Source organism: Pogoniulus pusillus, chromosome 7, assembly GCF_015220805.1.
Source record: "Pogoniulus pusillus isolate bPogPus1 chromosome 7, bPogPus1.pri, whole genome shotgun sequence".
In the NCBI taxonomy this organism is placed as follows: Eukaryota; Metazoa; Chordata; class Aves; order Piciformes; family Lybiidae; genus Pogoniulus; species Pogoniulus pusillus.
This window is the reverse complement of record NC_087270.1, coordinates 34,017,885-34,044,247: the sequence shown is the minus strand read 5'-3', so window position 1 is coordinate 34,044,247 and position 26,363 is coordinate 34,017,885. Positions and strand designations below refer to the sequence as shown.

Sequence of the window (26,363 nt, the reverse complement as noted above, 5' to 3'; positions counted from 1 at the left end):
AAATTTATGAAGATTATCTGCAGTACACAGCAGGGTAATACATGCACCAAATGTTTGAACCTTGAGGCATGCTTGAATTTCTCTGTGACTTGTTGGTCATTCAAAATTGAATTTTTTGGTTGTTTTTTTTTTTCCTTTTTCTTTGTTTTTTTCCCCTTGGTCTTTTCAGGTCTTAGCTGACAGGCTGCTCACCAAGCCAGAAGAAATGCCACAGGGCATCCTTTTTCCTCTCTGCTTGACAGTTTTCTTGAAGCCCTCTAAACATTGCAAACTCATTGATTTTATAAACAACATCAGTAGTTCTTTCAAGGTTGCTTAGGAGATTGGTAACAGAATAATAAAACCTCAGAAAAGAGATAGGCAAGCAGAGCAGTGCCTCTATGAGACAATTTTATCAGCTGGAAACCAATTCACTGTTTATTATGTTATTATGTACTCTGGTACCTCATTTCAGGTGACACACTTGAAAACAGAGGACGGAGACAAGGAAAGTCAGAGCAAGATGAGAAAACCTGTTTAGCATAATTGCCTAAATCCTCTGTAGAGTTCACTGAAAAAGGCAGGTCCCACTTACAACCTAGGAAAGTAAATTTGATCTCTTTGACATGGCTCCCCCTCCCTCTATTAAATAGACAACTAAAATCCAGTATCAGCACTGCTCTACCAGAATTCCAGTAGGCTGGACACAGTCTCATCCAGCCTGGCCTTAAACACCTCCAGGGATGGGGCCTCAACCGCCTCCCTGGGCAACTCATTCCAGGCTCTCACCACTCTCATGATCAACAGCTTCCTCCTCATGGCCAGTCTGAACCTACCCACCTCCAGCTTTGCTCCATTCACCCTGGTCCTGTCACTCACTGAGAGCCTAAAAAGTCCCTGCCCAGCTTTTTTTTGTAGTCCCCCTTCAGATACTGAAAGGTCACAAGCAGGTCACCTCAGAGCCTCCTCTTCTGCAGACTCAGTCCCAACTCTTTCAGTCTGTCTTCATAGGAGAGGTGCTCCAGCCCTACGACATTGTTCATAGAATACACAAAATGATTTGGCCAAGGACATTCTGTATGTGTATAAATGATAAAAAGAAGGGCCCTCTCTGGAAGGAAACAGGGGACCTGGCCACCCAGGGTAAGGAAAAGGCTGAGGTACTAAACTTTGCCTCAGTCTTAACCATTATGTTCTCTAACCAGACCACCCAAGAAAATAAAAAAAAACACTGTCCACTTTAAGTGATGATCATGGTTAAGACCAGCTAAAGCATCTGAAGGTGCTCAAATCCATGGGACCCAATGAGATCCCTCTGCAGGTCCTGAGGGAATTGATAGATGAAGCTTCTAATCTGCAATGTGAAAAGTCAATCTGGTGAAGCTGCCACTGTCTGGGAAAGGTTAAACAATCCTCATTTTCAAAAAGAAAACTACGGGCAAATCAGTCTCACCCCTGGGCCAGACAAGATGTAATAGATTAGGAACCTTCCTCCCACACTATTTAGAATTATCCAGACTAACTGAGATGGTCTGGAAGTAAGATGAAGCTATATTTACAGCACTACAACATTCACAAGCATGTATATACAATATAGACAATTATTTACAATTATATACAAGATAGAAATGATACAGAAATTCCAATTCCCTCCCACACAAAACAAATTGCCCAGAAGGGCTCAGAGCTACATTCCTCCACTCTGTTTCCTCCTCCCTGTATCTCAGAAAACCACACTTGAAGTGGAAGCCAGAAGCAGCCTGCTTGAGCGTGTCCAGAGAAGGCCAATGAGGCTGGTGAGAGGCCTTGAGCACAGCCCTATGAGGAGAGGCTGAGGGAGCTGGGATTGGTTAGCCTGGAGAAGAGGAGGCTCAGGGGTGACCTTATTGCTGTCTACAACTACCTGAGGGGTGGTTGTGGCCAGGAGGAGGTTGCTCTCTTCTCTCAGGTGACCAGCACCAGAACGAGAGGACACAGCCTCAAGCTACACCAGGGGAGATTTAGGCTTGAGGTGAGGAGAAAGTTCTTCACTGAGAGAGTCATTGGACACTGGAATGGGCTGCCCGGGGAGGTGGTGGAGTCGCCGTCCCTGGAGCTGTTCAAGGCAAGATTGGACGTGGCACTTGGTGCCATGGTCTAGCCTTGAGCTCTGTGGTGAAGGGTTGGACTTGATGATCTGTGAGGTCTCTTCCAATCCTAATAATACTGTGTAATTGCACAGAATTGAACAGTTTAAACAATCAGAACTTGGAAAACAGTTAACACAAAACCAGCAAAAATTTTAACTGTGTTTATGTTGTAGCCAGGTGGGGGTTGATCTCTTCTCCCAGACAATCAGTAACAGAACAAGGGGGCACAGGCCCAAATTGTGCTGGGGGAAGTATAGGCTGGATGTTAGGAGGAAGTTCTTCCCAAAGAGAGTGATTGGCATTGGAATGGGCTGCCTAGGGAGGTGGTGGAGGCACCGTCCCTAGAGGCATTCAAGCAAAGCCTGGTTGAGGCACTTAGTGCCATGGTCTAGTTGACTGGACAGGACTGGGTGGTAGCTTGGACTGGATGACCTTGGAGGTCTCTTCCAACCTGGCTGATTCCATTCTACTCCTCTCTAATTCTACTCCTCTCTAATTCTACTCCTCTCTAATTCTACTCCCATTAGATAGCCACTTCAATTAAACAGGATGCTTATTCCAACCAACTAATACAGAAAGATCCTTACAGCACTATTGACAATAGTCAAGAAAAAGATTAAAACTTTTTAATTTAATAGACCTAAATAACCAGCTAGTAGCAGTAGCAGCTGGCTGTAAAGAAAAACAGCAAAACCAGTAAAGGCTGACTCTTACTGCAGCATTCATATGATTTACAAATTGTATGACTTCAAAATTGTAACAGGTACTTAAAAAAAAATCTCCAAATCAAATGGTTGCAACACGAATGAACTATGACAGGTAAGAGCAAGAAGATGTCATATTCAACTTGTTCTCTTTCTCACAGTACCTGTCAAAAACCCCACACTACACCACCAAAACCCCTCAAACTGCTACTATACTAATTATCTCTGTTGCCTTCTCAGAGTCTTTCAGAAAGTTAGAAATTGTGCCTAGGTATCCAACTCTCTGCTTCGCCAAATAAAACTCCAGTGCTTCTAGGCAGACATTTGACCATGGCTTTCCTTTCTGGATTATTCAGGAAGGGTATTTTTCCAAGGAGCCACAAGCACTGACTCAAATGCATTACATTCTTAACCCATGAGCCCCACAGCGTTGCCAATGGAAATCCCTTGATAGCTACCCACCAAAGCATTTTACTCATCTACTGGACTAGCACTATGTTTTCTGCTGTAACACTTCTGCCTTGGTAATAATGAAGTGATCTGGCACAGACTTGGCTTGGGAGTGAAGAAAAAGTAGCAGAAAGAGAAAAGAAAAAAAACATCCATCACTTCAGCTCAAAAATTCCTGTTATTATATATGATTCATTCAGAAGAGATAAGGATAAATTACTGTCAGTATTGCACCACCAGTCATTACCAGCCTCAAGTGGGGATCAGGGTGCACCTGACTAGATGTTTTAAAGCAGTACTTCTTTTTGTCCATCCTCAGGGAGTCACAGCTGTGAAGCCCTTCAGAATCTATATGCCACTGTGATATTTTGAGATTTTGATCTTGGAATTCTTTACCCTGATGTCTAAAATAATCTTTGATTATTTTTTTCTTGGCACATTGCTACTTCTGAGTCAGCTTTCCTCCTGCTCAGGAAGTGGCAGCAATTTTACAGCTATGGTAAGAGATAAATAATACAAAGATCTCCTAAAAAAAAAAAAAAAGTCATGAAGATAATATTAGATCATTACAAGGTTATTTAATTACTTCTTTTAAGAGGAATCTTTCCAACTGTTCTAAAGAGGAATATTATCCTTGTTTTTCATGTAACTGATCTTCAGACTGTAATACAAAAATAACTAAGAAAACTAATGAGAAAACCTACTCACATCATCAAAGCTAATCTACTCATAATCACCTCAAATACATAACAGATGTTGTAGACTTTTCTAGATTGAAGATGAAAAACATTCCCATCACCTTTTGAACACTAATCTTTTTGTAATCGCCAAAAGCTGCAACTGCAGTGAGCCACAAGAAGCCAAAAGGAAAGGCAGAGGACATGTTAGGTAGTGCCCAGATTCTGGTAATGCCGGGTTTGCTTTAAATCATTTTCAGCAATGCTGGGACGAGATCATGCTACAGAGAAAGACACATACACCAACAAAATACTTAGTTACCAAAACTAGGACTGTCTTGCCACTAGTTCTTGTTTATCTCCAGCACCTCTGTGGGAACCAAAATACACTTTTGGAAAGCACTTACATTTCAAGGAGTACTCTTCCTAATCATTGGAGCAACTGTCACAATGCCTGTAGCAAGAGATTCAATGTGCTATAAATTTTATGAATGGGGAGGCAATTAAAAAAAGAAGAGAAGTACATATGGGCAATACTTTTCCTCATATACCAAAGCAAGAAAAAAGATTTACAGGAGAGGAATAGTACACTTCAGAAGTAAAATCTATCCCTCCATATAACAGGTTTTCATTAATTAAATCAATGACACTTGTCCTCAACTGAATCTGTTGTCATGCTGCGAGTCAAGAGTACCTTAACTTAGACATGACACCATTATGAATTTGGGGTGGCCTACCTTACAGATTGCATCTGTCTCATGTCTTGTGTGCTCAAAGTGAAAAATAAAGTGTGTGGCTGAGATGGAAGACCAGAACATCTTAGATATAATATCTTTAATGTCACATCATTCAAGTGCAAGGACGCCTCAACATTCTTTGTCCTTCCACTGCTGTGGCTATGTATAGATGGGTGACAGCATTGTTTTTTTCAGGATCAGCCTTCATGACCATTTTTAAATGAAGACAGGAACCAGAAAATCCCATCACTCAGCAGTGAAAACACACCAAGATAATGCGTGTCTAATAAATACCTTTTATAAGCTACAAGATGTATAATGATAAAGATGCACAAACAATAACAAAATAAGGCCTCAAGATGAGCTGATAATCCAACATCATTAATCATATAGTTAGATCATACAAATTCAGATAACATCTAAAAAATTCCCAATTTCAGATTTCTAATCTTCAATGATCCATCAGACAGTTTTGTACCATCATCTAACATCATAGCTATATTCAATTATGTTAAAGCCTAGTCATACTCTTAAAATATGCTTGTCCGCAGTACTGTGCATGGCTGATGCAATCTCCTGGGATACTCAAAAATGCAGATCTGAATTCTGCAGATCCAGGAGTACAACTGTGAACTCCAACATCCTGCTTTCTTCCACTCTTAGATGTTAAAGACCTACAATACCAACTCACAGTGCAAACATATGATCATAAATAACAAATCAGCTTTGCTGCTTTATGAAGAGAAATACACTTACACTGTGAATAAAAAAGAAACCTCTACAAAGGGCTGGAAAACTCAAATATTTCAAAAGTACAGACTATGTCTTATGTTGAGAGTGTGTATTTTGGAGTTTGTTTCTTTTTCATTTGTTTTGGGTTTGCTCAGGGGTTGTCTGGAGGTTTTTGGTTGGTTGGGGCTTTTTTTGGTTGGTTGGAGTTTTTTTCAATAGTAGGAATGTTGTATGTTTTTAAAAGTTACTGTTGAGACATAATAGTCAAAAACTGAAACAGGAAACAGGAGAGCAGCATATGCCACTACCACTTCGAGATCATTATGTTAGAAACTAAGTGAGTCTTATAAGGTCAAAATGTTGCCCAAAGTGGTGGTATGATTAAAGATATGACCTAAGTTGAATCCCAGGGATATTTTCTGCCATCAAAGCCACTAAGAGATTCAATAGGAAAGACCTGAGAGTTAAGCTATTAGCTTTGAATTAGGAATGAGATGTTGCTAGTGCACAACCTTGTAACAACATTACCTGCTGTTCTCACTTCTGCTTCAGAAATTACACAAAAAATAGTATTAGAATTGGGCTAAGCAATGTACAGCATCTATTGCACAAAACCATTCTGTGGGATTGTTTTAACTCTATTTGCAGAGGTACCACAGTCACTGGCTACAATCACCAGAATACTCAAAACTGGGGTGAAAATGCAGTTAATCTATTTTATTTCATCTATACATTTTGTTTTAAGGTCAAACAGTCATCCATTACAAAACTAAATCATATAGTCAGCCAGGATATCTGCAGTATTTATAGACTATTGAATGTTAATATATGCATGCTACTCTAGAAATTGCCTTCAATTTTTACTGAAGATATTTTTAGGTAGGTACATAGCAGATGAAACTTGGTTACAAAAGTGACGCCTGTTTTTTTAATAGCCAGGAGCAGATGAAACAATGACAGCAAAGTGACTTCAAGACCAAGCAAAATCACCAGGTTCAAGTCAAATCAACATAGTTCCCAATACAGAATCAGCACTGCTGCAGGGAAAAAGAAAAAAAAAAAAACAAAAACAAAAACCATGCAAGATGCTGATGTTAGGTAATGAAACAAAAATAATTTGAGAAGCTGTCCACAAGCAGAACAAATTGCTCTAGTGCTCTGTTTTAAATGTACTCCTGATTTGTTTTCAATCAGCTATTCCAGCATGAGTGAGAAAGCATGCATCCCAAGAGAAAGTATCTCTGTATTTTCTACCTTGTGTTCTCTTAGCACATTGTCTCTTATGGAGTAAGATACTGACAAGACAACTTTAGGTAGAAAAATCTCATCATTTCACCTGACAGATGTTTTAATGATACCAACATACAATAAGTAAAAGGTTAAAATGTCAACCAAAAGAATGCCTATGAAAGAAAGACAATTACTATACAGCTTTGAGCAAAGTGCCTACCAAATTAATTTCCCATTTGCAGTCATCATTGATGTCAGTAAACAATGTTGCAGTTTAGGTTAATTATCTTAACTTTCTATCTATCTCCTTTTCCACTTAAAAAAAAAAAAGGGTGAATAAATGATGCTATTGTATAGTCTTTTATAATAGGTCTTTAAGCTTGATCTATGTTGCAGCAGCTGTAGCAACATACAAGCATATACTCCTACCATAAAACTTCATTACAATATGATACGGTTTAAGACTGTATCCTTTTAAATTGCACAGTTACTGGACATGCAAATATTTCTATATCTTAGAATCATACAATTAGTCAGGGTTGGAAGGGACCACAAGGATTATCTAGTTCCAACCCCCCTGCCATGGGCAGGGACACCCTATCCTAGAGCAGGCTGCCCACAGCCTCATCCAGTCTGGCCTTAAACATCTCCAGAGATGGGGCCTCAACCACCTCCCTGGGCAACCCATTCCAGGCTCTCACCACTCTCATCTAATTCTTACTAACTTAATCATTAATCATTAAGAACTAATTATTTCATGAGCTATAGTTTCCTCTTCCTCCTTCCAGCTTCCTCTTCCCTGACAGTTATTAAAATACCAGAAGTAAATATTTTTTTTATCCCAACTGTGGAACACTGGTAGCACTTTTCAGTTAGAAGTACAAATTTTTCAGTGACCACCTGTTATTGTGATGTACATTTTCATGAACAGCTTCTCAGGCTAAATTTATAGAGGCCAATCTGGCATTTATCCTTCAATTCTCCAAAATTCATTAAAAAGAAGGCAACCAACCAAATAGCCAAAAAAAACCCCACCCAAACAACAACAACAACAAAACCCCAACACAAATAAAACAAAAAAGCAAACAAGCAAAATAACCAAACAAAAACTCTGCCACCAATAGCCAAACCACCAAACACCAAAGAGATGGAGGAGACTGCTCTTAAACTTGATGGGGAATTAAAGTTACCTAAAGTCTGAAAGTTGCCTATATTGTCAACTCAGATGAAAAAAAAGAAACAAAACAAAACCAAGAAACGCTTTTTTTGCTACACTATTTTGTCTTCTAAGATGAATAGAAAATTTCAGTCAGGCTGCTTGCAAAATTATTTATGTCCACTGACTGGGAAAAACACTTACAGAAGCACAAAGAAGGAAAATAAAGGAGATGATAAAGCCAATGGACTACTTCAAAATGATGTTTGCCACCTTTGTACTATTTCCCAGAGAGGAAACCAACCCTTTCAAGAAGGAAAGCATTAGTACTTAACCCAGATACCTCCCCTGCATTAAAAGCTACAAACACGTCTCTAGAGGAGCACAGGAAAGTTAGACCTCAAATTCCTGCTGAAATAAAAAGCTGGTTTGAAGATCCTCCTTTCTAAAAGAGTATTTTTGAACAGCTGGCTCAAGAAAACCCTTTGCTCTCAGAAGCAGGGTTTAACAGAACAGATTATATAACTGTTGAGAAACAAAAATAAGCAACACAGTAACCATCTTTATCTTAAGTAAAATTTATCTTTGAAAAATAAAAAACCTCAACCCAACTACTTAACAACATCTCTTTTCTAAGTGATTATTATTTGGTCGTAGGTATGAATTATGATACTTTGTGGTGGTGTGTGCTTAACAAAGACACGTGATGATTCGTGAAACACACCCCAACCACAGGAACACAATTATCACTGCTGCAGTGTCACTAATTGCTACATTACTATTTCAGGGGTGATACTGCAAGATGTTAAACAATGCCCAAAATGACTCCTAGTTCAGGAGACGTTATTTGTGCTCTAAACTTTGTAACACAGTAGTGTTCAGTGAGCTCTCAATTTTTGCTAGCTTCAATATTTACCCCTTTTTTTTTTTTTTTGAAGTACATTTATTTATTGAGGCATCACTGAGGAGTAAGCAAACTGATGAGAAAAAAAAATCACAAAATGTGATAGGTCAAAGAGAAAACTAAAAGGGCATAAAAAATACCTGAAAAGTGTCTTACAAAGAACAGTAAAGCCCATAGCAAAAAGTTCTGAAAAGTCACTCAGAATCAGGAAGCTAACTAGGAAAATGTTAGGATCACTTGGTGAAAAGGTGTGAAAGGGGCACTCACAGAGAAGTTTAGTCTGGAGAAGAGGCTGAGACGGGACTTTATTGCCCTCTACAACTACCTAAAAGGAGGTTGTAGTGAGGCAGGAGCTGGTCTCTTCTCCCGAATTGCTAATGATAGGACAAGAGGAAATGGCCTCAAGTTGCGTCAGGGGAGGTTTAGGTTGGATGTTTGGAGGAAGTTCTTTACTGAGCGAGTGGTCAGGCACTGGAACAGGTGGCCCAGGGAGGTGGTGGAGTCACCACCCCTGGAGATGTTGAAAAAAAGAGTGGATGTGGTGCTTGAGGCTATGGTCTAGTTACTAAGCATGCTGCAATGAAAGTTAGACTGGATGACCCTGGTGGTCCCTTTCAACCATAGCGATTCATAGTGAGTAGATGTTGTGCTGAGGGATTTGGTTTAGTCAAGGTCTTGTCAGTGTGAAACTAATGATTGGACTCGATGACCTTGAAGGTCTTCTCCAATCTAAGAAATTCTGTGTTTCTGTGGTTTATGTCCTCACTACTGAAGGATGTAGAGAAGAAAAGAGCCACTTAAGTTAGAGGAAAACATTCAGGAAACCTCAGGCCAATCAGCTAAGGTATGTGCTTACATACCAGCACGACCAGATGGCACTCATATCTGAGTTCTCGAGGAACACAAACATGAAATTATGCTATAGGCAAGCCAAGGTGCATCAAGAAACATAATTGAAAAAAGAAAATCCACTGTGCAGAGGTATAAGTTGCAGTGTGATATAAATGGAGACAGAAAACAAAACAAAAAACAAAGCAACATGCCTGCTTTGTAGTTGGTGAATTTATGTGAGATAAAAGCAGACCTAATTCTGCTTCTTACAGACAGACTGCAAAAGGCTTCCCTAAGCAGCAAGTAAAAGAAATGGGAAGCAGGTGAAGTGCACAGAGCACAAGTTCATTATAAAAATGCAACCTTTCACATAGTGACTCAAAAACCAGTTATATCAGGCTACTACTTTGTGAAACTGAACTCCCAGCTTCCTTAACTGTAGGCTTCATCAAAAGTGTCACTATGGAGAATCTCCAAGGTTGCTGTTTCAATATAATGCCAGTTACAACGTACAGAAGGACCAGAATGACATTTTCTTTAGTGAAAATAACACATAATAGAATAAAAGCTACAAATTTTCTGCTATCAGAATTTTCCTTGTGTGCAATTAATTGCAAAGTTACTATCATTCCTCTCTGCAGCTTTAAGGGTATGTGTTATAACTGCTGCTTGATGCTCTAAGAAAATGCTTGCCTCACAGATAAGGTCAGTAAAATACTCCCTCTCCAAAACTACAGAAACGTCTCAGCATGAGGAACATAATATTAATTAACCTTAGGGTAATTAAACTTTCAAGTCTTTCCAGAGCAAACAATCCTCCAGATAGATTTATTCTGGTCACTTATCAGATCATGCGGATAGGATAAATGAGGAGATAAGCTCTTAAGTGAAAAAATGATCATGAAAATCTGTTTCTCATCTACATGGCCTTTCTCCTCATTCCTCAAGACTGTGAAGTAGGGAGTGGTGAACAGGAGTGGCAGTGGGGAGCCTTGATACTGTTACAAACAAGGCTGGGCAGCAGTGAAAACACTGGGCTATTATCAACGTGTAACCACAAAGGCAAAGCATAGCATCACGGGGGGCTGCTATGAAGAAAGCTAACCTCATACCTGTGATGACTGGTACAGACCTAAACCAAACATAAATACAGCTTCTCAAAGAGAAATTATACTCTTCTCACAACAATGTTTTCCACCAGCCAGTCCATTTCTGGAAATTTTGTTCTTGTGCCTGGCACTATTCTTACAGACCTTACCTGGGGTTTTATTAGGTTGCAGAGTTTCTTTAACATCTTCCTCAAGATAAGAAACTAATATAGCCTGGATGCCCTGAACTAAAATTCAGAACTCTCTTGGGTGCAAAACTAAAACAGTATCACACAGTATCACAGTATCATCAGGGTTGGAAGAGACCTCACAGATCATCAAGTCCAACCCTTTACCACAGAGCTCAAGGCTAGACCATGGCACCAAGTGCCACGTCCAACCTTGCCTTGAAGTGCCCCAGGGACGGCAACTTCACCACCTCCCCGGGCAGCCCATTCCAAACAGTACTGGGTACAAAACAAAAGCAATACTTCACACACAAATTCCTCTGTTTCTCCTAAAAGCAAAGGAATAACTTCTTAAGAAAGAGAAATTACCAAGCTGACTTCCTTTTGGACATCAACAGTACTAAAAAAAAAACAAGTTAATGAGAATTTCTGGCAATTTATAATTCTGTTTTCATGTGCAGATATTAGCTACCAGTATTTCATGTTATGGTAACAAAAAAAAGAGTAAATAAATCAAGCCTTTTTGCAATGAACGAGATCATTGCTTCAAAATATCCACCTTGATGAAGAAACTGTTGCAGCCTGTGAAAGAGAAACTCTTGCTCACTCCCTGCTATCCCTGTAACACATCTCTTATTTTCATTCCCGGAATATTTCCCCCATTTATGCCAGCAGTACTCATGCACTGTTTCTAAAGATTTATATAATGTCATTTTAAAGTAAACACAGGAAATGTGGACTTCATGCTCCTATACAACCTCTTAAAAATTCAGCCAGAGTTTTCAGACGAGACGCTTAATTCAACAGACTGCTGAAACCACCTCTAACTCTGATGCTGCTGAACAGGAATGTATCATCTTGAAGATTCACCTTGTAAGCACATGGCTGAAATGCTAGATGTAGATCTTTACACAATATGAAAAGGTTTAGTAGAGGAGGAAAAAAAGGATCTGTTACCCAGACCACATCAGTTGGAGATATTGCTATGGTGCTATTAATAAAACTCTGCTTATTAAACTGCAGTTGGAGTAGAAATAGTTCCATCTTTAACATCTCTGTTCTCATGATTTACTCTTTCAAAAAGCTTCATAGTTCTTGATGCAAAAAAAGTCCAAAATAAACAAAAAACCTCATCACTCAAGAAAACCCGACTTTAATCAAAGGTGTCTTGCAGCAGGTGGACTTAGGCTCACAGAATGCTATTTAACAAACATGAATCAATTCCTCACCATCAACATATTCTGCAAGGCTCACATACTTCAGTTGTGGTTAATGTTTTTGGCTTTAGCTTCCGAACAGAAGAGAGCAGAATCTAAGTGTCATCAGGAATATGAAAGGCTGCCTAACTACAGGACTAGGTAAATACAAAAACAGGCTTTCTTCTGTAAATGAGGAGCCATTCTGAACATGGAAAATCATCTCCTCTCATGTCACAGTGGTGATTTAGTGACCTCTCTTTCCAGAAAACCTGCAACCACAAATGTTCTTTTAGCTGCAATGCAGTGCTAGGCTAAAAGCCAAACACTTCAGAGTGCTTCTGTACAGCAGAAAAGCACTGGTGTAAGGTGTAAACTCAGAAAGGCAAAGAAGAATTTTTACTTCAGGTGTCTCAGTATGAATGGCAGTTGGTGCCTTACAAGACTTCATGTCGCCTCCAATTTAGTGTGGAGTTTACCATGTAACTGTTTTAATCACAGGCAACGTTTAAGAAGCAAAGCTGTACCATTTCAGAAACACTTGTCAAAGGAAATCAACAAATTCATCAATAAAATAGGAGAAATTTTCAAGATGCCACAGGTATGTTAACTTTTTGAATAGCACCACTCTTGTTGAAATGGACACTCGACTCTTCCCATGAAGTACTGTATTGTATCAGCTCAAGATGACAGCATAGGCTATGCTAATTATTGCTCAATGTTTATAAGCTGCTTTGAAGACTGACAGTGCTCTTACCTATTAATGACACTTGATACTGTACTTCCAAAACTCTTCCACAAGCTATGGAGTACTTGAATGAATGTTTACAGCACTACAGAAGAATAATTATGCATAATTTAACAGGCTACTCACAGTGTAAGTCAGATCAGCTCCTTAACAGGCTTAACTCATGTACTGGCTTTTTAGAATAGCTTTAATGCTGCACATTAATGAATACAGTTTTAAAGAGAAAAAGCACTAACCCTGTAGAGAGGGTGGCATTTGTCCTTGAAACATGGTGCCAAACGAGCATAGATCTGCAGGCTATAGTAATAACTTGCCAGCTGGAGAGATAATGCAGAATGTAATTGCTTTTCAAAGCATTTATTGGCATCTACCACCTAGGAGAAAGAGAGCATTAATTTAGATGAAAGGATTAGCAAGCATACAACATGAAGTGCACAAAGTTTCTAAAAAGCTACTTGCTGTGATTTAGAAATAGCTGTATGTTTTTCCAGCACAGAAGTAAATCACTAACCTACACATACAAATAATTCTGCATTCTGATGGTTTTTTCCTCCTTGCACAAGCATTTAACCAAAATTATTTTGCAAATACAGTTTTGCTGCTTACGTGCCAGGAACCCATTATCCATATTTCAAAGCTACACTACAACCACCAGTCAAGTGACCCAACCATTATTTTAAGAAAGAAATTTTGCTTTTTTTTGCCACTGCCATACTCATAAGCCAATCCAATGGCATTTATTCAGCATTTCTTTAAATGTACTAGTCCAACCTATAAAAATGTGCATTTAAATGAATTCAACAGCTTTGATTTTTTTCATCCTATGGCAATTTCATTTTCTTATGGAGTTCTGAAATGCTACAAATAATCTTTCCTGGCAAAAAAAAACACAAACAAAATCAGTATCAACATACCTGTGGCAGTGCAAGTAGATAGGCAAGAGACAAGGCCATGTCATTTGGTAAAGCATCACTTGCCAGTTGTAGCAGAACTGCAACAAATAGAGAGTGGAAATAAAGCTTTGATTACTGACCCATCTATAGCCTTGACAGTTAGGAAATGGAATGTTTTCACTGTAACTGCAATTTATTAGACACTAGCTGGAAGCAACTCTATACATACTTAATTAGACACTTATCAGTGCAATCCAGAAACAGGTAATAGGTAATTAAACTGCAGCACAGCTTTACCTTGACTTCCAGGTAAAGTGTTTGATGCATTAACCAAGCAAGAATGAGAGGGTGCAGTAACAGATGCTAAGCGAAGTCAATAAAGTATCACCTGGACTGATTTACCACACGTAAATCTTCTGCTTGTAAAATCAAGGCAGTAATGGAATGTTGGAGATGTTCAATGACAGAAACCAGAGGAATGGTACAAAACATCTTCTCTTCAAGCCTGAGCTTTAATTCACGTATCAATTAACACAATTCACTTATCAATTAACACAACAAATTGTATTAAAAAAAATGTATCTCAATAAAGAAAAAAATTTAAAAGCTAAATTACAGAAATTGTAAATAAGAGGTAAGCAGGTCCTGCCACATACTGTATCAGCTCAACACAGTCAACTATCCATCAAAGAATACTTTTTGATCACAAAAAGATATACTTCTGGTATAGCTGACAAAAATTACATGCTTTTCCTACACTACAGATACTGCACTTAATTTTTTGTTTAAAAAAATCCCTATGCTTTACAGTAGGCAAACAGAAGAACCAGTGAGAAGACACAATGTGAGCACTCAAGATTTGTTCATTAAAAACAGGATCTCTCCTTCATGCAGTTATCTCCTCCTGTACTGAAGTCAAGCATCACTCAGATTGCTATGGAAGTGTTAAGAAAGAATCACAGAATAACATTTCCTGTGATACATTTAATACTCAATTTGAGAGATAGATGTGATGGTTTTTGGTGTTCCCCACCCCCCCACACATTAGAAATCACCCAGACTAGACTCAGATGGCTCTAGAAATTGAATGAAGCTTATTATTTACAGCTTAACAGAATATACAAGGAGATATTTACAGTATATACAATTATATACAGAAATATACAAGGTAAAAGGTAATACAGAAACACAACAGCCCTCCCAGAAACCTGAGTTCTCAGGAGGGGCTCACAATCACCCTTCCACTTTCTCCCACCCCTCTACCTTATCCAGATGTTGCCATGTGCCCCAAGGAAGAATGGAAGGTTGGCCAGGGGTATTAGGAAGCAAGTGGATTAATCAGAGAGATGGGAGGCAAGGTTAGAGAGAAATGCAGCTCAAAGCCCAGGCAGTGCCCGAATGCCAAATGCCTTATCTATGTTTATTCACTCATAGGCTTGCTGAGACGTGTAAGAACACGAGAAGTAGACATCACCATTGTTTTTCTTTCACAGCCTGTGATCTAATTCTTCTCTCCAAAACATTCTAGCTAGCTTCAAACTAGCACAATAGAGAATATAAATTCAAACTACTGAATATACTTGTAAAACAAATATGCTGGGTTTACTAAACATTTGAAATTAATCTTTTCTCATACTGCCAGTGATTTAATATACTCATTTTTCATGGTAGAACTTATCACACATGAAAATATAACACAATATCTTCTGAAGGAAGATATCTAACAGCATGCAAATAGTTAAACAGTTATTTCTTAAACCTGCAGGTGACAGACAAAAGGAAAGATGAACAATTATAGGTGGTTTTGTTTGGTTTAGTGGTTTTTAAAAAGTGAGACTGCTTCAGTTAACAAATTATTAAGTGAAATCCATAAAATTTAGATATTTCAGAGAATTACAACAAGTTCTCATGATCATTGAAATCTCAGTTAAGCATTAATGAGCAAAGAAAATACTGCAATGACCCTGTAATACTGGGAATTGAACAGAATGGCACAGAGCCTGAATAAGTGATTACAGAGGCATGCATTATCAACTGCAGTTTGCAAATTTCCATTTCAGTATCTGTACATGGTAGTAATCGGGAAATCTTCAACATTTTTTCCCTCCACAATACTCATAATTTGTCAACCTCCAAATATCAGTTCTTGCTTATTTAATGTCAGATTTCTAGTCTTTACTGAGCAACTCCTTTTAAAATTACCACTTCTCTTGAGAACTCTGCAGATACATCTATCAAGAGTACTTACCAATGTGGTGAACAGGATCACAACTTCTACAAAGTATCTACTCCATGGATGGATACTCAAACCCATCCATAAATTCATATAGGAGTGAATACTCACATACCCCTACCTTCTGTAGTTGGAAGTAGGTCTTTTCCTTCGCTCTTTGTTTCTGTCAGTTTCTCTGTTCTCAGCAATACTTCTGCAAAGCTTTCCAAAGAATTGTTCTGGTATGTGCCATAGCTGATTTCAGACTACAAGTAAAATAAGGTAACTGACACATGTGTATTATGCCCAGCTGTTATATTTAGCTCACTTGCATCAGATGCAGGGCTGATTCCTGCATTTGTTGTCCTTTCTGTTTAATTGGATTTTTTCACTATTATTTACTACTAAAATTTCTACTCACACAAATATATCCAAAATCCTTACTTTGATTTAATGTTAAAATCTTAACAGAAAATTAACATTTCAGAATTATATAACTGAAACTTACTTCTCCAACATATGAATCAGCAATCAGAGACTCATAAAAGGGATGACAGCCTTGTTTTTCCACAGTGGCATTTTCTCCAGGCCCATTTTTTAATGCTTCATCAAAATCTTGGCCCTGTAGAGAAAGCATATTTGAATCTACTTGTAAAAAAACTCATTAAAAAGTCTGTAACTGCTGCTCAGAGCAGAAAAAACTGTAAATGAAAACATCACTGAATTCAATGGGGAGCAAGATAAGTGTCATCTTACACAAATCAATGCTGAATGAGGTCCAGTGGTCTTTTTAAAAAAGATTAATATCAGAAAAACTAATATCAGAAACATTAAAGTCACTGGAACTGAGAAATAGAAAACAGAAACAGAAACTGTGAACATAAGACAATGGCATTTAGTGTTGACCTCACTCCGCTTTCTTCTCCAAAGTTCTGAAATTCTGTCAAATTTCAACTCTACCTATTCACACTGTGCTAAGAAAGCAAGAAAAAAGCAAGTTACAGAATAAGAAAAGGAAGCAGCTTTAGACACCTTCTTTCAACAGCTCCATGATGCCTCTAATTCATTTATTGATTTGAGATGTTCCATTAAGAGGTAACTACAAAGGAGCATGGCTTTTTTACTAATGCATCAGCAAATGCATAACCAACTGGAAACCTATCAGCAATTCCTTACATGCAGTGGTCGGAGGTAAGTCAGCGATCTCTTCCACCACTGTCCATCGCTGACAGCATGCAGCATGGCTTTTGTAGTCATAGTTGTGTTAGACAATACCTTCATGGTTTTTGATGTTGTCCAGTACAGCAAATCAGCAGACTGGCTAGAGGACACACTGGTTTCATCCTGTGAGCATATCCAATACACAATGGCAAGTGTTAGATTCATGTTTTTGTTATGCTGATGACCTCAAGCCAAATGCATTAGAGTTCAGGAATACGATGCTAATAATATATTTTAGTGATCATTAATGTAAGCAGCAGCAGCAGTTGAAAGTGATTTAAGATTTTCAACCTCATATGAGCAGCAGTGATCAGCAAAATGTTTTGCCCCTTACTCAGATATAATCTCACTGCCACAGATCATAGAATCAACCAGGTTGGAAGAGACTTCCAAGATCATCCAGTCCAGCCTAGCACCCAGCCCTATCCAGTCATCTAGACCTTGGCACTAAATGCCTCATCCATCTAGACCATGGCACTAAATGCCTCATCCAGTCTTTTCTTGAACACCTCCAGGGACGGCGACTCCAAAGTTTGTATTTCTAATATTTTACCCAATTATCAAATGTTTCTGTTAAAATAATGATATACTTATAGATTATTAGATTGAGCATTCCAATCTTCAATGATTCAAAAAAGCTGACAGTAGAGACAATACTTTATTTGTTCATGCGTAGCATTAATTAAGTTGAATTCTCACTAGAGGAAAATGTTGAAGAGATGCAAACATTCACCTCTACAAGTATCAAAAAGACTTGAAATTCTGCATTTGGCACTTAAAAGCTAAATAAAGCAGACCAAAGACTACAAAAAAAACCCCAAAACAACACACAAAAATACCCCATCAAGACCCCAACCTATTCTCAATCCCAAACAGCTTCTGAAATATGTACATCTATACATCTACCTATTATCCTGAAAATCATCTTCACTCCATCTTGATAAACTCACATTTAAGTCAGCTCTTAAAAGCAGAAAACATGTTCCAAAAATGAAGCTTTCTGCACCAGCTCTTTCTCATGTAAATAATTTAAAGCTTATCCTGAACATCTGTGTTAGCTGATCTGTGCTACAGCAGTCCTGAAAGGTTTGTGTTAATTACATGCTTTACAAAGCTTACACATTAGACATCAACATATATTTAGCATGCTAATGTAAACACACTGACTTCCACAGCATAAATATTTTCCTCAATCTAGCAACAACAGCTATATATTCATTTTTTCTCCCTAACAACATTCCAATTTTCCCATTTTCAATACATTTCCCATTAAAATATACAGGTAGAATTCTTCTATTTCATTATAACTACAGCTTACTAACTCATGACAAGATTTCAGACATCAGGAAAAGGGATGCCAAGCTATGCTCAAGTGAATTAAGTCTAACCTCAACTACAGTGACAGAACACGTTAGCTTCAGTAAGGTAGAATTCCAATGTAGACAAACCTATTTTTAGTAACTTTTACTGAATTAGGCAGTGAATTACTGCCTCAAGCTGACCCATCTTCTTTCCACTATTTCCACTTTCTTTTTTTCTTCATTTTTTTCTGAAATTATATTTTACATTTCACAGATGCATCACTAATGAACTGACTGACTACATGGAAATTTCAGCTCTTCCTTCACCGAAGGACGACAGAGTATGCCAAGCAGAGCTCTGAAAAGTAAAAAGCAGAGAATCCTAGGTGTCCAGGAAAGGGAGACAAAGCTGGTGAGATGCCTGGAACACAGCCCTGTGAGGAGAGGCTGAGGGAGATGGGGTTGTTTAGCCTGAAGAAGAGGAGGCTCAGGGGTCATCTCATTGCTGGAAAGGAGGCTGTAGCCAGGTGGGGGTTGGCCTCTTCTGCCAGGCAACCAGCAACAGAACAAGGGGGGACAGTCTCAAGTTGTGTCGGAGGAGGTGCAGGCTGGGTGTTAGAAAGAAGTCCTTCCCAGAGAGAGTGATTGGCATTGGAATGGGCTGCTCAGGGAAGTGGTGGAGTCACCTTCCCTGGAGTTGTTCAAACAAAGCCTGGATGAGGCACTTAGTGCCATGGTCTAGTAGATTGGACAGGGCTGGGGGATAGGTTGGAGTGGATGATCTTGGAGGTCTCTTCCAACGTGGTTGATTCTGTGATTCTCTGATACTAGGTCTGCTGTCTAAGAGAGCTGGGGAGAGCTTGTGTCTACAATTCTTAAAGAAACCAGTCTTGGCATTCAGTACAAAACCTTTTTGTAATTTATCTTAAATGTTATATACAGGATACTAAAATTTTCTGTCTGTCTCCATTTTCAAGCAGATACTGCAGGAAACCTAACTCATTCTTCGTGAGGCAAAAATAAAAGAACAACAAAAACTGAAACAGAACGAGGGGGAAAAAAAATCTTCTCTCCAAGCTCTGAACTGCATTTGGGCACCATATATTTTATAATAACACTTTATTATAATAAATCTTCAGTAGTGTGAAAACTAATGGACTGCCTTGTATGCTGGTATGTAAGCTTCTGTTGTGCCTTGGAGGTTATTGCTTTTTAGTTTTGTGTTGTGGCTTTCTGGGGGTTTGGATAGGTTTTTGTTATTTGGGTTTTTTGTTGTTGTTTTATTGTTCTTGCTTGGTTTCATTTGAGTTTTTTGTTTGTTTATGGATTTGCTGGATTTACTATTACAGCTAATGAATCTAATTAGTTGAGAATTCCCATCCTGCTAAGATAATCCAGACACTAGACGAAAGACTGCAACAATAAGGTTCAACTCAGGATGACAACGTTAAAATAAAGGTTTCATTGGTTGTCTAAACTCTTATTAGGGTAATGTCACCAGAACCAAAAAAGCAAACCAGCCTTAAGCATATACAATGCATTTGATTCAGTTGCTTAAACACAGGCATTCATGACTGTCTGTGATATATGGCAGTAATTAAGGTAACTGCTTAACACTTGTAGATCTGACAGAGTACCTCGCCTTTTTGGGTCTCTAGCTGAAGGACAGGAGGATAACATAGGACATCTCAATGTTTTTCTATCTATGCTTAAGGAACTGAATCAAGAACCTAATGTTTGATTAATTGGATTATTCTCTATGCACTGCTGACTGGATCTCACTGACTAAGACAAGAGCTTAAATAGCACACAGAGTTTCACAGTGAGATTTTTCTCCTCTACACAAGAGTTGTGTCACTATAAATCAACATGATTCTTTCAGGAGGAATTACAAGTACCTCTTTCTATGGGAGGATTCTAACTTAGTTATCACAAGATTAAAACCAGTACATTTACTAAACCACACAAAACATCTCAAATTTATCTCAAAATTAATTTAAAAAAAAATCACAACTATTTGAAAGAGCAGCTTGAGCCTTACTGACACCCTCAGGTTCCAAAGACTTTTTTTTCAAAGGCAGTTTCCAGTGTGTGCCACATAAATACAATATCCTCCAATCATTTCTAACCATCAGTGATAAAAGTGCATAACACACCAATATAATGTACACAAATGTTTTAACAGGTCCTATCTCTTCCAAGACCTAGTGTTTGGGGGAAATGGAAAAGCAAAGAAGATGCTAATGATCTGTTAATCTAAAACTTTCTTTTCTTCAAACAACATTTAAGAAGATAATTCTGATAATTCAAAGATACTCTCCTCTAGAAATTATGTCTGTCTGCCAAAAAGTTCGCGTTCAAGGAAACTGGAAACTCTTTAAGTTTTACTTGTGCTTACGTGCCACTTTACAGTAAATAAGTTTTTACATTTAGGTATATAAAAGAAGGTTTTATTTAGAACAGACATAATGCATGTTTTAAATATTACACACATTTAACAAAGTCAGAGCTCATTTATGAAGCATCTCTAACTTCAGATGTCTGTAGCCAAGGAAGGGTTATACAGAGGCCAAATTCTTGACCATTTCCTCCTGTGTCACTGCAAGAAACAAAAGCTATAAACGACTATTAAGTCAACTGAGGAACAACAAAATGACAAAGTCAGCAAATAACCAGATCTGAGTTTATTTCACTGTTTTCAAAAGTTTTGTTCTGCATTTGAGACAGATGAAAAGTCAAACCAACACTAATGCATATTATCATGTTAAGATCTATTGCACTGTCCTGCCTCTGGGTTTCTTTTTTTCTGTGGTGCTAAGATTGTGTCAGAAGAAGCAATGACAATCAGAGCAAACAAAGTGTAAATACATAAGCAAACACTTGAACTTAAAACAATCTAAGAACAGAAATGAATAGGTGCCTCTCATGTTAGAATAGGAAGATGCTGATAAAAATCTCAAGTTCATCTCTTAAGCAAATCATTACTACTTGAAAAATTCTTTAAAGCTTACCTCTACATCTTTATTGATCAATGAAGAAGGTCCTGAACTATTTACATTCTCACTTCCGTCTGAAGGAAGAAATTGGTAATTCACAGCCTGATAAAGTATCTATAAACACACACATGAAAAAAATAAAATCTCTTACCAATCAAATAATCTAATCAAATGTAAGAATTAGGATGGATTGACAACCGACAATTTGGTTCATATAGTATCAAAAGTTTGTTTGACTTCAAATACTTTAGGTATAGGCACATAAGGGGAGGAACTAAGTTTATATTTCAGTTCTGCAAAGATGGCAGTAGTGTTTAAGCTCATAATTGTACCTACCTCTCTGAAAATTGAGTGCTTTCATGATTAGAAAAGAACAATTAATAGCTCGCAGGAGCTGCATTTTATTTCAAGTCCTTTGTAGCATTTTATTCTGATGTTATCCTATAAATGAGGCAGCACAAACTACCTAATATTGCCTGTATTTCTCATACACATTACCATATAAATAATTCTGCAGGAGAAAGTCCATGCACTTGTAGTTGCCTTAGACTGTGTAAGTACTGAAGCCACTGATCCCTTCTGCCCCATTTTTCAGACAGTGTGCAAGCAAAGATGGTTTTATTATACAATGATAAATCTATGAACGAATGACAATTATGAACTCTGAAACAGGTAACAGTGCATGGGCCAAGCCACAATTACTCTGAACAGGAATTTAACATTTTGACAACCTAAATCACTGTACTGCAGCTTCAAATACAACTTCTCAAAAGGTTTTTTGTGTCATCTTGCCACAACTTGTATTTAAATGCTACAATTACGTCTTCTCACAGAAAGTAAGATCAGATGAAAGCCTGAGACACGATTCCACTAAGAAGTCAGTCATTGCACAGTTAAAGATGACTCAAAGTCTGTTGTAGCTGTTAAAACTATGACACAGTAGAGAGCAATGAGAAAAGAATCTTACTGCATATTGAGTAAAGCTCATAAAAATGTAAGCATAAACACTTAAAAGACACTTATGTGAACACTTAATGAAGCTGAATTACAAAAAGGTAAACACTTGGAAAACACTGAAAAAATTAATTACATTGGCAAAAAAAATAAATGAACAAATTAGAAGTACTAGAGAGAGAATAAAAATGCACTTGGAGTTGAGAAGTAAATTCAACCTATAAAAATGCTTATAAACAGACTTAAATTTGTTAAAACACAACAATGAAAGCAGAAAAGTAGAATACAATAAACAAATTCCTCAGGGGATGGAACTTAAGGGACCAAACTCAAAAATAAGCACAAGTCCCCTTTCCTTTGGTAAGAACTGAATTGGCATGAAAAGTTTTGGAAACACCTACCTGGGTTTGCAGTGAACTGCTCGCTCCCAACAATGCCTCTATGGCACTTGGGGGACAGTGTGTCAGAGCAAAAGCCATGAGTTCCTGGCGTGCACCCAAATCATTGTAGCCTTCTGATTGCCCAAGCTGACTGCATACTTCCCAGCTTTTAGAATAACCTACAAGAGAATACAAAATATACTTCTGAGGTTGCTACACTTTACAAGTGACAGCAGGATGCTGCATAAGTCTTCCTGGTAAGACAAAGGAAGACATGTGGCATTCTTGTTGACATTTAATATCCCCCCAGCAAAGAGCCATAAATACTCCCTAAACCAGAGATGGAACTCAACTTTAGAATGCTCAAGCACATAACACATTTGTTATTATCATATTGTAGATATCAGTACAATAGGCATTTGTAAACCTACATGCTGTATTTGGACATATTTTTACCGTAACAAAATCACTTTTTTTTTTCAGTGCATGATACTGAACTCATACTGGAGTGGCTGTAAAAAGAAAAAAGGATCACTCAAACAATCATAGCATCTATCTGGTCAGAAAAGACCTTAAAAGTCATCAAGTCTAGCCCTCGACTCAGCACTGAGAAGTCAACCCTAAACCATGTCCCTAAGCTCCAGGTCGACACGCTGCTTGAACATGCCCAGAGACGGCAACTTTAACATGACCCCGGGCAGACCATTTCAATATTTGATAAGCCTTTCATTGAGGAAATATTTCCTAGTACCCAGCCTAAACCTCTCCTGGTGCAGCTTTTAACCATGTCTTCTAGTCCTGTCAGTTGCCATCAAGCAGAAGAGGCTGGCCCCCACCTCGGTCCAGCCTCCCTTCAGGTAGTTGTGGTTCCCAGACACAAAGAGAAAAGCTCCCTAACATTACATGTCTGTAAGTATGGTAACTATCTCATCACATAGAGTGTTAGCTGTATAAATCTCCATTCCATTCCATTTCACATTCACAAATACAATTTAGCTATTTTTTTCATGAAATGGACCAATCTGAACTACTACACCTCAGAGTAAGCTCAGACTCAAAAACAATCAACATTTCCACCACCATCACCCCACACAACCCCTATTTATTCACTTCACCTGCAGACATGAGTTCTTGACAATGCATACTAGCTGCTTTGTAGTCCTGGAAACTGAGAGCTTGTTCCACTAAGAGGATCAGAACTTGACCTTTTCTCTCCATCTGATCATCTCCTGTAAAAAAAAAAAATATAACATTTTTACTACTTGGAATTAATGTCTGTCTTAAGAAATCTGCATGCTGCAACACAAAAAGCTCATCTTGAAACTGGAGCAGAAATAAAACTGTCTGCTTTTTCCTGAAAGAAACAATAAAATCAGTTATTCATTTTAAAAATCACTGGCATCACTGCAGGCTAAAAAACCTGCACAGAATATATACCTAGATGAAAAAAGTTTTGAGAACTGTATTTATGTGATAGCCAAGACATAAATCAAAACTGATATTGTGGCCGTTTGAGCTGATCCTCTAGCTCAGACATAGGGGAGAGATGAACATCCCAGGGATAGGCCACATAAATGGCAACAATAGATAAATTAATATAATTTCATTGGAGCATCAAGAACTTAATGTCTAGAAGCACAGTTTGTTCTCCCCCTTCACCCGCTGGCTTCTGCTGCTGCAGCTTCGCCTATCTTCCCCGGCTGCTGTTTTGGCTACTGCTGCTTCTGCTGCTTCGCCGCCACTTGACCCCTCCCCATCTCCCTTAAGGTTATTGTATTGTTTTGGTTTTTTTTTTCCCTTCCTTCCTTCTCTAGTTATTATTTCTCTTTACATTGTTATACTTATATTATAAGAAAATACAATTTCATCTTTCCCTGACTTTCAAAAAAGTAGGGGCGTTTGTGTTGTGAATTTCTTCCCGGGGGAGGGATCAGCCCAAACCCGGGACAGATATTTAAAGGAAGTGACATATAAATCAAAACCTTGACACTAAAACCAGAAAAAAAAAAATCTGTAAACTGCAGTGGAAGATGACTTTTGAAGTTTTTAATTATTTTCTTTCACTACACAAATCCCCAGTTTAAACTTTCATTTCATAAAGTCAAATAACTCATGAGATGTGGATGACACAGCCATTTAAAAATCCATACTCTCATAAATTGAGTGAGCAGAACTGAACCTGTATTTTCACACCATACATGTATCTTGACCACTGGGCCTTCATAGAATCATAGAAACAACCAAATTGGGAGACACCTCCAAGATCATCCAGTCCAACCTAGCACCCAGCCCTAGCCAGTCAACTAGACCATGGCACTAAGTGCCTCATCCAGGCTTTTCTTGAACAACTACAGGGACAGCCACTCCACCACCTCCCTAGGCAGCCCATTCCAAGGGCAAATCACTCTCTCTGGGAAGCCCATTGCAATGCCAATCACTCTCTCTGGGAAGAACTTCCTCCTGTTCCTGAAGAACATTCAACCTAGACCTCTCCCAGCACAACTTGAGACTTTGTCCCCTTGTTCTGTTGCTGGTTGCCTGGCAGAAGAGACCAACCCCCACCTGGCTACAGCCTCCCTTCAGGTAGTTGTAGACAGCAATGAGGTCCAGACAAGACCTCTTCCCCTGTTTATGAATCAAAAGTAACACTTAGAAACATATAACAACCAGGTTGGAAGAGACCTCCAAGATCATCCAGTTCAACCTAGCACCCAGTACTGTCCAATCAATTAGACCATGGCACTAAGTGCCCATCCAGTCTTTTCTTGAACATCTCTAGGGAAGGCAACTCCACCATTTCCCTGGACAGCACTTTAGATATCGTTAATCTCTTATGACTAAAGTCTCATCAAGAATCTTTGTAGAAAAATGTCCTGAGGTTAATTTTAACACAGAAGTATTCAAAGATAAAAATCTCATCAGCCAGCTTCTCTCCTTTTCAAAGCCAGCAATAATCCATACAATAAACACTTATAGCTGTGTCCTTTTACTAGCCACTTTAAAAGAGAGTGAACACGAGAACATGAAAGTTATTTACTTCACTGACAACAGTTAGTCCCCTCTTGTGCTCAACATAATGTATCTATGCACTGTATGAGAAGGTGACTAAATGTACACAGGAAAAATGCTCTTTTCATTTTAATTCAGGAAAGAAAGATAGCAAGAAGCTAATAAAAATTACTGGATTTTTTCAAAGTAAGCTTCTTGAGCATGTTTGATTGGATAGGGCTGGGTGATAGGTTGGACTGGATGATCTTGGAGTTCTCTTACAACCTGGTTGATTCTATGATTCTATGTTTCTCCTCTATTATTAAAAAGGGATTTTATGCAGTCACTGCTGCTACAGTCACTTGAAAAGGGCATTGGTTTATGAAACTGTATTACAACAGTGTGTGAAATGCAAATATTTCAGAAGGTTAAACATATTCAGCTCCAAAAACCAGTTAAAGTGTACATGTAGCTAAATTGCATAGCTCTTATTTTTAACTCCAACTTGCAGATCCATCACCACAGGCAGAACAAATTTCTTTTTAAAGCTTTCTCAAAAGAAAAGATGTAGCAGTTGTACTACAATGACATTCAGGGAAGTAAAGCTACCCTAATTACTGAACTCAATCAAGATTCCCCTAATCCCAGAACATCGTGACTAAGTCAGCT

General features: G+C 38.3%; 1 protein-coding gene across 4 annotated transcripts in view; it reads right to left on the bottom strand.

The window, feature by feature from the left end:
- Positions 1 to 26,363, bottom strand: part of NBAS (NBAS subunit of NRZ tethering complex) — a 168,189-nt gene that overhangs the window by 73,126 nt on the left and 68,700 nt on the right. For 3 of the 4 annotated variants that reach the window (XM_064146440.1, XM_064146439.1, XM_064146437.1), the window contains exons 33-40: positions 23,822 to 23,935; positions 22,728 to 22,885; positions 21,388 to 21,486; positions 17,031 to 17,198; positions 16,363 to 16,476; positions 15,997 to 16,120; positions 13,664 to 13,740; positions 12,986 to 13,123 (exon numbers count right to left, since the gene is read on the bottom strand). In XM_064146440.1, coding sequence (XP_064002510.1) covers positions 12,986 to 13,123; positions 13,664 to 13,740; positions 15,997 to 16,120; positions 16,363 to 16,476; positions 17,031 to 17,198; positions 21,388 to 21,486; positions 22,728 to 22,885; positions 23,822 to 23,935 — 992 coding nt within the window. The remainder of the gene's footprint in view (positions 1 to 12,985; positions 13,124 to 13,663; positions 13,741 to 15,996; positions 16,121 to 16,362; positions 16,477 to 17,030; positions 17,199 to 21,387; positions 21,487 to 22,727; positions 22,886 to 23,821; positions 23,936 to 26,363) is intronic. The other variant, XM_064146438.1, reaches the window with a different exon arrangement.